The 15,744-nt window shown below is 42.0% G+C and overlaps 2 protein-coding genes across 2 annotated transcripts in view; one reads left to right on the forward strand and one right to left on the reverse strand.

The window, feature by feature from the left end:
• Fnip2 (folliculin interacting protein 2) overlaps positions 1 to 15,108 on the reverse strand; it is a 155,233-nt gene extending 140,125 nt beyond the window's left edge. Inside the window, exon 1 of the mRNA XM_090343185.1 lies at positions 14,747 to 15,108. Coding sequence (XP_090199311.1) covers positions 14,747 to 14,853 — 107 coding nt within the window. The 5' untranslated portion in view covers positions 14,854 to 15,108. The remainder of the gene's footprint in view (positions 1 to 14,746) is intronic.
• Positions 8,104 to 8,490, forward strand: LOC150055425 (ATP synthase subunit ATP5MPL, mitochondrial). The gene has a single exon (XM_090343985.1). It carries the CDS (start codon positions 8,168 to 8,170, stop codon positions 8,348 to 8,350), a length of 183 nt encoding a protein of 60 aa, XP_090200111.1. The 5' UTR covers positions 8,104 to 8,167; the 3' UTR covers positions 8,351 to 8,490.
• Positions 15,109 to 15,744: the final 636 nt, after the last annotated feature.

Below are 15,744 nucleotides of genomic sequence, written 5' to 3' on the forward strand. Positions count from 1 at the left end.
TTATTACGTCACATAAAAATTCAAGTAAGGGGGGCCAGGAGTGTAGCCTAGTGGTAGAGTACTCACCTAGCATGCACAAAGCCCTAGATTTGATTCCTCAGTACCACATACTCAGAAAAAGCCAAAGTGGAGCTGTAGCTCAAATAGCAGAACACTACCCTTGAGCAAACTCAAGGACAAGGACAATACTCAGGCCGAGTTCAAGCCCCAGGACTGGCAAAAAAAATAATTTTTTTCAAGTAAATCCCAAAGTATATAAAACAGTTCTGCAATATCAACACACTTAAGAATATAATAGCTTCATGCACAATAGTTAAATAATTTTCTTTCTGCCGGTCCTGGGACTTGAACTCAGGGCCTGGACACTGTCCTTGAGCTTTCTCAAGCCTAGTACTCTACCACTTGTGCTACAGCACCACTTCTGGCTTTTTCTGTGTATGTGGTACCAAGGAATCAAACCCATGGCTTTGTGCATGCTAGACATGCACTTTACTGCTAGGTCGCACTCCTGGTCTTAGTTAAATACTTTTGCAGTAAGTAACTTCCCACATCTGTAGAATTTTACAACTGGGTCATAGGTAGGTCGTAGGTATATTATTTAAACAAGTATCCTCCTTTAGATTTTTCATTGCTGGACAAGTCAGTGCATTTTTGGATATCAGAAAAACAATTCACTGGGTATTAATGGAAACAATGAGTTCTGACTTGATTATAACAAGATTTATTTGCTTGTTTGTTTTGCGACAGTCTCATCACATAGTCTATACTGGCCTATAACTCAGTGTGTGTGCTAGGCCACACTCCTGACCCAAAATGATTTCTTTCCCCATATCCCTAAGGGTTTGACAAACAACAAGACATAAAAGAAAATATCCAATATTGTGGGTGTATCAGGAGAAACAACTAACAGTCTAAAACATAAGGTGTTAAAAACAAAACTGACTACTTGTTTGTTAAACATGACACTTGAAATATGATGTAAAAATCAATGTTAATAAACTAATTAAAAATGCACTCATAAAAAAAACTGACTTGACTGTTTCTGTTGCTTTTTCCTAGACATCCTAAGTCAACAGAATTTCTTATCTCAAGGTGCAGAATGCCATTTACCTTGTCTTTAACTTATAAAGAAATAGAGTTGCCATAACAACATGCTGCTACTGCTCCTTTCCAGAAACTACACAAAGCTCCCCTATAGATATGTGGGGGTTTTTGTCTGTTTTCTTTGGTTTGGGGAGAATGAATTCCCACTGCTTGAGTAATACACTCACCTAGATACCCTGTATGAATTTGTCTTCATTTTCTATTACATATACCAGTAAATAATAAAATAGCAATAACCAGTGATTTAAATATATAATAAATACAAAAACATTCTATTTACAATCAAAAGTTAAGTATAGCTATAGAGTCATTCACAAAATACACACTTCTTTTGTATCTGCAAAGTATCTATAAATCAAGGAAGATCATAAGAGAGTAGTTTTTAACTCCCATTTTCAGTGTATTAAGCAGGAAAAGTTTGTCTATTTCTCTCTGCTTTAACTCTTATACTAAAATCCTTGCTAAAACTTAAAAAAATAAAATCACAGGAGACAGGCACTGGTGGCTCAGGAGAATGAGTCCTGAGGATCTTTGTTCAAAGCCAGCCTGGGCAGGAAAAAGTTCAAGAGACTCTAGTCTCTAATTAATCACAGAAAGAAAAAGAAAAAAAAAAAAAAAAACAGAAGTGGCTGGGTAACTCAAATGGTAGAGTGCTAGCCTTGAGCAAAAGCAGCTTAGGGACAGTGGCCAGACCCAGAGTTCAAGGTCTAGGCCCTTAAACTTAACCAAAAAACAAAACAAAAATCACAGGAACAAATCAGCTAGAAAAATACTCTAAAATAAAAGAAAAAAGAGAATACAGTTCAGGGAAAAAGCAATCATCAGGGATCCAAACTCATGCTTATCCAACACTTACCCAAAACACTACAGTACTAATGATTACACTTTACTGTCATTAATATTTTGGTACAAAGTACACTAGGAAAAGGGTAACATGATGTATGAAGACACACTGTCCATTTTCACAAGCCCATTAAAAAGGTGTCTGAACACAAGAGGATACTAGCCAATCATTTCCTTTCCCATTCAACCCCTAATATTTAAGTACTGGTTACAAAAATGCTTTGGTGGCCCTGGTGAGTCATGGATGTTCCATTACAGACAGGGTGGGGTGAAGTGGAGAGAAATTATTATTATATGCTCAGTTAGCTGGAAAAGCCATCCTGTTTTTCCTCTTTTATATAATTATTGTTTCTCACAAAACTGATAAAGAATCATTGGTAAATAGAGACTCATCAACTATTTCATTGCTTTTACACTCAGAAGAATATAGCATCTCATAATCCAGTCCCAAAGAAAAGAACCTGTACAAAGCAAAAAATACACAATCAATTTAAAACATTTCTTCCTTTTTGTACACACTAAGGGAAAAAAAAAACAGTGACTGTAACAATAAAGAACATTACCAGTTCCAAATCAGATTTACCCACCAGGAGCTCATGCTGGCAGCCAAAGCATTTCATGCAGTCCAGGACAATCTTTTTTAAAACTTCCTTTGCCAAAGAAACCCAAAGACAAAGTGGTTTCCTTAAGCTGACCTTAGAACACAATCTAAATAACAATTTTAAAAAAAACAGTGTTCTTGCCTGTGCTGGTGGCTCACACTTGTAATTTCAGCTACTCAAGAGGCAAAGTCCTGGAGGAAGGAGTTTCAAAACCAGGCCTGGCAGAAAAGTCTGAGACTTTAGCTCTGAAAAAAATAGCAAAAAGACAAGCTGGTATGGTTTAAGTTATAAGAATGCCAGTCAAGAAAGCAGACCATCAAACTCAATCCAATGAGTTCAAACCCCAGTAGCACAAAGAAAAAGAAAATTAATCTAGCCAGGATCAGTGGGTTAAATAACCCCAGCTCTCAGGAAGCTGAATCAGGAAGACTACAAGTTCAGGCCAGTGATACCCTGCTCCCAAAACAAAACAGCAAAACAAAAGCCTATCTAATCCAGGTCTCTTATCTAAAACACCATGCCAATTCTTCTTAAACATCTTTCTTTTAGCTCTCTTTTTTTCTGCCAGTCTTGGGTCTTGAACTCAGCGCCTGAGCGCTGTATGTGGTACCGAGCAATTGAACCCGGGTTTTTGTGCATGCTATGCAGGCACCCTACCACTAGGCCAAACTCCTGGCCCCTCACATGTGTATTCTATAATTACTAACACAATCAATTAATCTGGCCTTCTAAGGCTTGCAATGGACTTGGGTTTTTAAAAGTTCAGAACACATAACAAGCATGTTATTTACTTTTTAATAATAGAACTATCCATTATTTTAATGAAAAGTGGAATAGGAGGGTTGAATGGGGATAGAAGTGATTGAGTAGCATCCTCATGTTTCAGATAGAATCTGTCCTGCTGCCTTTTTAAGAGACTTGTGAAAAGGATTTGTATCTTCATACATGATGCTGCATACTCTTTTCCTAGTGTAATTTGTACCAATAATATAATGTAGTAAGTACAGTAAAGTGTAGTCATTAATAAATGTGTATATGTAATATGTGTTGCAAATGAGCAAGCATATGCTAAAGGAAAAATTCTAAGTTTTTGTTCAAATCACTTTTTATTCAGCAAATTAACTTTATCCTACTCTTTCTATATAAAATATTTTGGGGGCCAGGAGTTTGGCCTACTGATAGAGTGCTTGCCTGGCATGCACGAAGACCAGGGTTCGATTCTTCAGTACGACATACACTGAAAAAAGCTGGAAGTGGTGCTGTGGCTCAAGTGGTAAAGCGCTAGCCTTGAGGAAAGCCCAAGGATGGTGCTCAGGCCCTAAGTTCAAGCCCTAGGACTAGCAAAAAACTAATTAATTAAATAAAGTATTTTGTAACTAAAGGCAATTTAACAATCAAAAATTTCAGCCATAAAAGCAATACCAATCCATTATAGCAAGATAGCAAACAGCAATTTTTATCCACGTGAAGACAGTCCTACCATACTATCAATGTACTGATGTTCAATGCTAGCTTTGTCTACACTGAGCTCAGTCACCAACTCCTTTTACCTGCCAGCCATATAAATGTAAACTTGCTTTTTTAGATATATATATATATATATTTTTTTTTTTTTTTTGGCCAGTCCTGGGCTTGAGCTCAGGGCCTGAGCACTGTCCTTGGACTTTCTCAAGGCTAGAGCTCCACCATTTGAGCCTCAGCACCACTTCTGGCTTTTTTCTATGTATGTGGTACCGAGGAATCGAACCTGGGTCCTCATGCATGCTAGGCAAGCACTCTACCACTAGGCTAAACTCCCGGCCCCGCTTTTTTATTTTTAAAGTAATTAATCCCATACCTTTAAAAAAAAAATCTTGCCAGTCTTAGGGCTTAAACTCAGGGCCTGGACACTATCTTTGGACACTTCTGGTCAAGGCTATCACTCTGCCACTTGAGCCACAGCCACAGAACCACTTCCAGCTTTTTCTGTGTATGTGGTTCTGCAGAATCAAACCAAGCACTTCATGCATGCTAGGCAAGCACTCAACCACTAGGCTACGATCCTGGCCCCACTTTTGCTTTTCTATAGAGAACACTTTCATATAGTATTGTGTTGTTTAAGCCATTTTCCTCTTTGGTTCAACATTACTTCTGATAATAAAAATCTGTTGGAAGAGGAAGGAGACCAGCATGAGGGACAACAAACAAGGTTATGAGTAGTATGATCAAAGTATATTATATGCACATATGAAAATATAATATAAACCCATTATCTTTACCATTAATGAAGTTTGAAGTTTAATGAGAAGTTATTAAAGCATGCAAATAGAAGTGAATGTGAGGCCTAGCAAATGTAAGGCTCCAAGTTCAAATTTCAGTATGATCAAAACCAATTTTTAAAGTCTTCAACACTGTCTCAAGAAAACAACCTCTACTGAAGGAACAGAAAATAGCCGTCAATAACCAAGGGTCTGGCAAACAGAAAATCCTGCTGTTATCAGCAAAGATGTGGCCTTAGAGTTTAGAATTACAAAGCATAATTCAAAGGTTGAACAGTTGAAGGGATGGAAATATATGTGATCATAGTTCAGAAACTTTAATAGGACTTCAGCCTGAGGTTTATCCACTGAAGCATTGAGATAGGATTTGTCCCAGGACCTGACCAGGACTAAGACTCCAAGATCGAGTAAATGATTCTTAGATTAAAGTCCAGTCTTCTGAATAAGATGAAGCAATTACAAGTATCCCCTCATTGTGGTATCAATTCCTTTTTAAAACAATTAGTTCAAACACTAAATGCAATTTTAATGGATAGTTTTAACTGAAACTTTTACATAATATCAGAAAAAATTACAAATGAACAAATTGGGTGGTAAGCAAGGGTTTACAAATGAATGAACTTAAGTGTAATACACTCTATGGAGAAAGCAAATAGTCTAAGTCTTTAAAAAGATGAAAACACTAGTGGCTCACTCCTTTAACCCTAGCTACTCAGGAGACTGAGATCTGAGGATCTCAGTTCAAAGCAAGCCTGGGCACTTAAGTCCATGGGGCACTTAAGTCCATGAGACCCTTATCTCCAATCAACTAATAGAAAACCCTTTGAGCTGTGGCTCAAGGGGCAGGGTGATAGCCTTGAGCTGAAGAGCTCAGGGACAGCACCCAGGCCCAGAGCTCAAGCCCCATGACCAAATAAATAGAGACTAACTCAAGTACCAGGAAGTGAGTACTTTCAAGAGGGTAGGGTAAGGCCAAGGGGAGAGAAGTAGATGAATAAAGGGTATAAAAGGAGAATACACAGGCAAGAATTTATGTATCATAGAATTGAGACTATAAGGGAAGGAGTAGATTGAAAAGGGATGAAGATGTTAACTGATAGAAAAGATCAAGATGCACCAAACATATAAACCGCCCTTTTTTGGGGGGGGTGGATCATGGAGCTTGAACTCTGGGCCTGGGCGCTGTCCCTGAGCTCTTCAGCTCAAGGCTACCACCTTACCCCTGGAGCCACAACCCCACTTCCAATTTTCTAGTAATTAATTGGAGATAAGAGTCTCATGTTCTCTAGTGCCCATGCTGGCTTTGAACCGTGATCTTCAGATCTCAGCCTCCTGAGTAGCTAGGATTACAAGCATGAACCACTGCGCCCAGCTGTAAACTAATGGCAAGAAAGGGAGGAAGAAAGGATTAAATAAGGGAAACAGTGGGCTTGCAAGAAGTTCAAAGAGGTGATATTGATCAAAATGCACTTTTTTCATAAACTTTGGGGAATGACAACCCTTTTGAACAACCACTTAAAGATAATAAAAATATTCAAAAAAAATAAGTATAATGGTTCAATTCAAGGGCTGAGTGTCATAATGCACACCTGTAATCCCAGATACTGAGGAAATAGACAGTAAGATCAAGGTTTGAGGTTAAAAGCTTGAGGCTAGCCAAACCCCCACCCCCTCCAAAAAAAGCCAGTTATGCTATTACGTATGTACAATTCCAGGTACTTAGGAGGTAGAGATATAAAATTGCATCTGAAACAGAAGAAAAACCACAAGATCCTATTTGAAAAATCAAAGTCAAACTGATTGAGGATATGGCTCAAGGAGTACAATACCTTTGGGTTGAACCGCTGCATTAACTTCCAATACTGTCAAAGAAGGGTAGATGGGTGGGTTCATTTTTACTAAAGCATCAATGGGAGAAATATTGAACTCTGTTACCTAAAAAATATAAATACCTCAAATAGTTTTATATTGCATTTTGCCCTTTCTAAAAGATCTTCAGGGGCCGGAGTATAGCCTAGTGGTAGAATGCTTGCCTAGCATGAACAAAGCCCTGGATTCCATTCCCCAATACCACAATACACAGAAAAAAACACGAAGTGTTGCTGTGGCTCAAGGGATAGAGCACTAGTCTTGAAAAAGCCCAAGGACAGTGACCAGGCCTTGAGTTCAAGCCCCAGGACTGCAATTCCCTCAAAATCCCAAAGACCTCAATATCAGACCTGAAACCTTGAAACTGTTATATGATAGAGTAGGAGAGACACTGGAACTCATATGCACAGGCAAAAACTTCATGAACAGAATCCCAGGGTCACAACAGATTGGAGACTTGACAAGTGGGACTACCTAAAAATAAAAAGTTTCTGCACAGATAAAAGCATAGCTACTACAGCAGAAAGATAGCCAACCAACTAGAAGAAGATATTTACCAATAATACATCAGATAAATGCTTAATATCCAACATCTACAGGGAACTCAAGAAACTAATACCCCCCAAGCCCAACAAACCAATCACTAAATGGGCAAGGGAACTAAAGAGAGACTTATCAAAAGAACAGGTTAAAATGGCAGAAAAACATGAGACAATGCTCATCATCCATGGTCATAAAGGAAATGCAAATAAAAACAATCCTAAGATATCACCTCACCTCAATTAGAATGGCCAACATTCTGAACTCAGAAAATGACAAATGCTGGTGGAGTTGTGGAGAAAAAAAGAACCCTACTGCACTGCTGGTGGGAATGTAAGTAAGTTCAGCCACTCTGGAAAGCAGTTTGGAGGTTTCTTAAAGAACTGAAAATAGACATTCCCTACAATCCCACCATACCACTCCTGGGCATCTATCCTGAGCTTCAAAACCCAGGATATAATAAGAACACCTGCTCAGCTGTGTTCATCTCTGCACTATTCACAATAGCAGAGTGATGGGAACAATCCAGATGCCCCACTGCAGATGAATGGACACAAAAAATGTGGTATATGTGTGTATATATACACATATACACACACAATGGAATTCTACACAGCCAACAAACAAGATAAAATAATGGCATTCGCTGGGAAGTTAGAGTGAATCATGTTGAGGTAAGTCAAGACCAAAGGAACAAAAGGCACATGGTATCCTTCCTTAATATGTGGATATTAGAAAAAGGGCACATGGTATCCTTAATATGTAGATATTAAATCCAAATAGTACAAGAGCAATGACTCAGTATTTGGGCACCCAAGGTTATGGACATGGTCTTGGAGATATGAACATAACTACATAGACATAAAGAATATATGATGTGGGCGCGCCTCGTGACCTTCCCCGGCGGTCGGCGGAGCGGTCTGGTGGGGGCTGAGCCGAGATCCCGTCGAGATGCTTCAAAGCTTTATTAAGAATGTGTGGATCCCCATGAAACCCTACTACACGAAGGTTTACCAGGAGATCTGGGTAGGAGTGGGCTTGATGAGCTACATCATGTACAAAATCAGGAGTGCTGATAAAAGAAGTAAAGCTTTGAAAGGTTCCACTCCTGCACCTTCTCATGGCCATCATTAACCAGCTCCGTGGAGTGCACGAGGTGAAACACCAGTCTGCCTGTTCATGGAAGCAAGCTTTGTTAGGTGGGAACACAGAACACGGCTGTACACACACTTGCAGGCTACCACTTGTTATGCAGCATGAATAAAATGTGTCTGTAAGATGCACCACAAAAAAAATATATATATATGATGTGATATATATTCTATAGACATATAGATTGACATGTATCTAGAGAATCGCTTCTTGAATACTTGTTTGTTAAACTTGACACTTGAAATATGATGTAAAAATCGATGTTAATAAAATCTTAAAAAAAAAAAAGATTTTCAGTCATCTGATTATTTCCTTACCGCAATCTATTACAATGGACTGGTGCTATAACCTCACAAATGACTAAACCCTGAGGAACAGAGAAATATAGTCTTATAGGATCTCATATCAACATGGTAAATATGAAGTAGAACTCAATCATGGTTTCCTCAGTTTCTATTCCAAGGCCTTTAACAGTACCTATGTCATAAGATGGAAAAGCTGTACTCTTTCTCACCTCTCCTGAGTTCACTAGGATTTTCTGAGCTACTCAGAACTATACCACCTGTACAGTGGTATCTGAGGACAAGGAGTATTATGTAAGGAGTGGCCCAGAAGACACAAATCAATAGGCAAGGCCACTTCCTGAATGGAAAAAAGTTATCTGGGCGTGTGGCTCACACCTGTAATCCTAGCTACTCAGGAGGCTGAGATCAGAGGAGCATAGTTCAAAGCCAGCCCAGGCACTGAAGTCAGTGAGGCTCTTATCTCCAACTGAGGATAAGAAAACGGAGAAAACCAGAAATGGCTCTGTGGCTCATGGGTAGGGTATATAGCCTGGGGCTAAAGAGCTTAGGGACAACACCCATGCATAGAGTTCAAGTTCCAACACCAAAAAAAAAAGAAGAAGCAGCAGCCTGATTATTCTACAAAAGGTGTTTGCCTTTAAAAAAAAAAAAAACTGGTATTTAGAGCCTGATACTTATCCGGTTGGCACTTTACCACTTGAGACATCTCCAGCTTTTTTTTTTTTTTTGCGCTCAAGAGGTAGGGTGATAGCCTTGAGCTCAGGAACAACGACCAGGCCCACCAACAACAAAAAATAAATAAGCAAATAAATGAGACTCGTTGAGGTTCAAAGCCAGATCATGAAAAAAATCCTGGAGACTCATCTCCAATTAGCCAGCAAAAGGCCAAAAGCAAAAGAGAGGCGCAGGTGGTAAAGCACCAGCTATGAGCAAAAAACACTGAGCAAAGGCCCTAAATCTTTAGCTTAAGCCTCAGTACTAGCACAAAATGGAAGGGAGGATACTGTCTACTGTTAATCATCTTTCTATATAATCTATTGTCCTCTGGGTTGCAAACTACAGTAGGCATAACTAGTGTCTTATTTGGATTGAGGTGAGGTGCCAGGTCACTGTACTTGGACATTAGTTGCAATCTAATCATTATTATAATCAGATTAATCATATTTATACTAACCTTGTAACAGATCACTGAAATCTATTCTAACAGAACAAGGGGTGATTAGTGCTAACTAGGCCACATGACATTAGGTACTCAAGACTGAGGAAAGCAAAGGGAATTCCATAGATGCACTTCAGTCAGCCGTGAGGGTTTCAGTAACTTCCCATATCCCAGGTGATACATGTGCTTACTTCATTAAATTGATCCCAAATAAAGTAAAACATCTTACAACACATCCCAGTCCCATGCACACGTTAGGCAGAAATTGGTCCACTAATCCCAGACATTTAAAAACAAAACAAACACCTTACAATAATGCTTCAATGAGTATGTGTGAATCTGAGTTCGTTCACCACACTTTTAAAAAGGTAATGCTTCAAACTTAACTTGAATGAGATATGTTAATCATATGCAAATATGTTGGATTTAACACTGCAGTAATGAAGAATCCAGTTCTCTTTCTGAGATGGGACACACTGTACAAATCATTCATCCAACTTTGCCCTTTTGGAGCAAAGGGAAATAAAAAATTTGGTGTCAAGCCAGGTGTGGTGGCTCATGCCTGTAATCCTAGCTACTCAGGAGGCTAAGATCTGAAGAATACAGTAAAAAGCCAGCCCTGGCACTAAAGAACGTGAGACTCTCATCTCCAATTAACCACTAGAAAAGGGGAAATGGGGCAGTGGCTCAAGGGGTCAGGCAGCAGCTTTGAGCTGAAGAGCTCAGGGACAATGCCCAGGCCCATGACCCACAAAAAAAAAAAAAAAATCTGTATCAACTAGCAAACAGGGACAAATAGAGTAAGAATATTCAATGTACACATGTGATAGAGGTACCAGAAAACATGAGTGTGGGTGGGAGGGAAGAGAAGGTGGGAGGGAAGAGAAGATTGGATAGGAGTGACTGACCACCAAGAAGCACTGGTTACTCAGATGAACATTATTGCTTGTAACCCTCGTATAACCTATTGAGATTCAAGGAGAAAAAATTTAAAAAAGAAGACCAGCAAAGACCTCTCAAATTTTGATGACCACAGAGGAATTTTAATTTAACTTCACAAACACAATTATGATACCATATTCTGGCTCTGCTTAAATTTACATTCACTCTCTTTCTATTCCTTGTCTTTTTAACAACTTCTCTCCTCAAAAACTGTGAAAAGGCTTTTTCTCAAATCTTAAAAAAAAAAAAAGGATTCTTGATTGTGATTATCTTTGTAGGTAAAATGCTTAAAAGCACAAAGATCTGAAATGATTTATGATATAAGCTACTTATTTCCTATCTAATACAGTATGGGAAACCTAGATGAATGGAAGAACAGTAAGAAACCCATAAAAAGGGGCTTGGAGTATAGGCAAAGCTAGTATGCCTGAGGCTAGGGTCCCATTACAAAAAGAAAACAGGAGGTAGGCATGTGGCATAATGGCAGAGTGCTTGCCTATCATGCATGAAGCCCTGGGTTCGATTTCTCAGTAACACATAAACAGAAAAAGCCAATAGTGGCACTATGGCTCAAAGTGGTAGAGTGCTAGCCCTGAGCACAGGTAAGTTCAGGGACAGTGCCAGGCCCCAGTTTGAGCCCTAGGACTGGCAAAAAGAAAAAAAGAAAGAAAGAAAAGAAAAGAAAAGAAAGGAAGGAAGAAAAGGAAAGGAGACCCAAAAATGAGACTAACCAGTTGTGGTTATAGCTCTATAATCCCAGGACTCAAATCACTTGGGAGGCTAAAGCAGGAGGATCATGATTTCCATGCCAGCCTAAGCTAAACAGCAAGATCTTGTCTTAAAAAATAACAGGCCGGGTGCGGTGGCTCATCCCAGTAATCCTAGCTTCCCAGGAGACTGAGATCTGAGGATCACAGTTCAAAGCCAGCCTGGCACTCAAGACCATGAGATTCTTATCTCCAATTAACCTCTAAAAAACTGGAAGTGGGGCTTGGTTCAAGGGGGTAGATCAGAGTTCAAGCCCCACGATGGACAAAAAAATAAAACAGAAGAGGGCTGGGAGTTTAGTCTAGTGTTAAGAATGCTTGCCTAGCATGCATGAAGACCCAGGTTTGAATCCTTGGTACCACATACATAAAAAAAGCCGGAAGTGGTGCTGTGACTCAAGAGATAGAGCTCTAGCTTAGAAATCCCAAGGACAGTACTCAGGCCCAGAGTTCAAGCCCCAGGACTGGCCAAAAATAAATAATAGAAGAAAAGAGGCAGGTGTGGTGGATCACACCTGTAATCCTAACTATTCAAGAGGCTGAGATCTGAGGATCCTGTACAAAGGTAGCCCAAGCACTGAAGTCCGTGAGACAATTAGCTCCAAATAACAACCAGAAAACCAGAAGTGTTGCTGTGGCTCAAGGTGTAGAGCGGTAGCCTTGAGCTGAAGAGCTCAGGGACAATGCCCAGGCCCAGAGTTTAAGTCCCATCACTGACCAAAAAAAGAAAAAAAAAAAGTTTAAGAAGTAAAACTCAATCATGGACAGAAAAGATACAAAAAGCTCCCACAAGGATTTAATTAAAAACAAAACCTGATTTTTTTTCCCCCAGACTGTAAGTATATCTTATGTAGTAGAATGTTTGCCTTATACAAGACTTTAAGTTCAACCCACAATATAGCCTAAAAGGGATCTTGTTTAAGGTTTCCCCAAAAAAATATACTAAAAAAAAATTGTTCCTGAGGGGCCAGGAGTGTAGCCTAGTGGTAGACTGCTCTATTTGCATGAACAAAGACCTGGGTTCGATTCCCCAGTACCACATACTCAGAAAAAGGCAAAAATGGCATTATGGCTCAAGTAGCAGAGGGCTAGACTTGAGCAAAAAGTGTCCAAGGACAGTACCCAAGCCCTGATTTCAAGCCCCAGGACTGTCAAAAAAAAAAAAAAAAAAAAACCTGCTCCTGATATGTCTACCTGAATTCTTGAAGGACCTTTCATTGTGTCTACCTGAATTCTTGAAGGACCTTTCATTGTGCAGATGATCTTTCAAACAACTGACCACTCCAAATTTCCCAAGACCACTTATCTCAAATACTTAAGAGGAAATCCCAAAAAGGCCAAGGTGGGGAAAAGGAGTACTTGGTATTTTGTTCTTCATTATACACCCATGAGAAGTCTACACACTATACTGAAAATTATTCCACAAAATGGGATTCAATTTCCATACTATGACCAACCCAAAATAGAAGCACATTTGTTGTTGTTCCAAATACACCCAATTAAGGCCAGGAGTTTGGCCTAGTGGTAGAGTGCTTGCCTAACATGCACTGAATTCAAGGCCCAGGACTGGCAAAAAAAAAAAAAATCAAAACGAAATACAGCCAATTAAACTTATGGATGGAAGGAACGCTAGTGGAAGGAACCCAAGAAACAATGACAAACTCCACAACCTTCATCAGCACCAGAACAGTTTTTAAATAAGCCCCATTCTCTCCAAGCTTCCTACTTTGATCAGGTCTGGGTCAGTGAGAGGGAGGGGGAAGAAATTACATACCCTGTCTCTGAAGTAATTCTAGCACCCTGAAAAGCTACATGGATCACAGATATCGCAATGAAAGGCATAGAACTTCCTACCCAAATTATAAAGATTCAGTTAACCTAAAGGAAATAAGATACAGAACAGGATGCACTCAAGTTCTCACAATTTACTATCCCAGCACCCATCATACACAAACATATCTACGCACCCACACGCTTACACTAGCTGCACATGCACAAATACTGGTTATTTAATCTTCATATAACTCGAAAAGGATGCTGTATATGTCAAATGAATGAAACTAAAGAAAAGCAAAACACGACGTACAACTTAATCCAAAATTCTTTTCCAGAGTTTGATCTGGACTTGTTTAACAAAAAACTTTTATAAGACAGGATGACCAAAAAGCCTCTGCCAGAGTACCAGAATTGGGAACAGGTAAATGGATGAAAACTGTAAAAAAAATTTAAAAATGAACTTCACAATGCATTATTTTAAGGCCTTTTTTACATAGCTGAATAATGAGCAGAATAGTCTATAGATTTTAAAAACTGGATTCTTAAACTGCTGATTACCGTGCAAGCTCGGTCAATTAAAAGCTGTGGATTTGAATGTCAAGCTAATCAAATTTCCCACTTCAGGGATCTCACCTGGAAAACGGGACTGAAAAACGTACATCACGGAGCCGTTCAAGAAGCAAAAAGAGAGGAAAGTCCACAGAAAGCATGGACACAGCGAACGCTCAAAGAGCGCTTGCTATGACTCTAAAACACAAGTTCTGAGGATCAAATATACGCGTCGTTTGGGGGAAACTGACGTCTGAGACATTTCGTAAAAGCCTACTTGACTCCCCTTCCACCCATGCTGCGGCACCCTCCTTCGAGAGGACGTGGAAATTTCATTCATCCGCCCGAGAGCCTGTCCAACGCCGCCAAGGAGGAAAGATGACCTTTTCAGCGACTGTTGCTCCTTCAACAACTTCAGAATGCAGTCACGTTCACAGCGGGCAGCTTTTCGGGACCCGCAGAGGCGTGGAGCGGCTCTGCCCCGAACGATTCGCCCCGACCCCGCTCCCACCACCCCGCTCCAGGGCCGAGTGGGAGCGGGCGCGCGCCGGGGAACCCCGGGAACCCCAGGAGCACTGGGAGCGGGAAGCGCCGCGAGGGTGGAGAACGCGACCAGGCCGGGAGAACACGGGCTCAGGGGGCGTCGGGGCTCGGGGTCACGCTCCGCTAGGCGCGCCCGCCCTCCCGCGAAGACCAGCGCGGCCCAGCGTCCGAGGCAGCCAGGGCAGTCCGGACGGGCAGCGCGGCGCCGGAGCGCGCTCCTCTCGTCCGCCCGCCCCTGTCCCCTCAGCGCCTTCCCCCGACCGCGCCCCCCGCCCAGCTCCCGGCCCCCTCCGCCCGCCGCGTCGCGAGCTGAGCCTCTGGGCCCCGAGCCCCTCACCTGAAGGCGGGTCCTTCCTTGGGCGTCCGGCCCTGGGCGGACGCCCCCGCCGCGTTGCCGCCGCTGCCCCTTTTGTTAAAGAGCTTCTGGAGCAGGGTCGGGGCCATGATGCCGCGACCGCGGTAGCTCCAACCGTGGCGCTCGGGATAGCCCGCGGCTCAGCGCGCAGCCGGGGGCGGCCGCGGCGGGGCCATCGCAACGGGGGCGCTGTCGGGAGGCGCAATCACCGGGCCTGGCGCGAGCGCGGGGCCGCTGTGGCTGAGGCGAGGTGGTTAAGTAGCGAGCTGCGCTGTGCGCCGGGACCGCCGGCGGCCGGTCATATGACTGAGCCGGCCCGCCGCCTCGCGCTGACAGTTACCTCCCGCGGGAGGAGCCCGCAGCTCCGCGGCGAAGGCGGCGGCGCGAGGGGGGCGGGACAGGAGTGCGGCGGCTCGGAGGCAGTTATTGGTTCAAGCCATGTACGTCATCTGCAGGGGCGTGGCTGGACTCACGAAGGGGCGGGGCTTAAAGGGGCCGGGGCGGGGCCGGGGGAAGCTCTCTGGGAGCAGCTGGAGGCACCCCAGCCACCTGGGGTTGCTCCTGACTCGGGGAAAACCACCTGCTGGGCCGATCTTTGTTCTCGAGAGACACTCGCTTTGTGCTAGTACAGAACTCGCTTCGTGGAACGTGCGCCACACAAAAGGTTCAGTGCTTGAAATTGCTGTTGGCCAGGGCTGTGGCTGCAGTGACAAGGCTCACACCTGAGCTATTGACTTGCTCGGTATTAGCACGTTCCTGCCCTTTCTTCAGGAGATCTCTCCGGGCTTCTTAAATGTTAAATTTGAACAGCTTATGCAAGCATTGTTTTCTTTGGCTTTTTGCACCACGCCATATCTTGGTTATATAAAAAGTTGCATTTTAAATGGTTACCCTTAAAAGACAGAGCAGGGTTAAGGACTGCGTTTTAGAAATTTAATATATGCTATTTTATAATAAGGGCTTGCTTTCCTAATTTGACA

This window comes from Megascapheus bottae, chromosome 13 (genome assembly GCF_031878675.1).
Source record: "Megascapheus bottae isolate mThoBot1 chromosome 13, mThoBot2.hap1, whole genome shotgun sequence".
Classification (NCBI taxonomy): domain Eukaryota; kingdom Metazoa; phylum Chordata; class Mammalia; order Rodentia; family Geomyidae; genus Megascapheus; species Megascapheus bottae.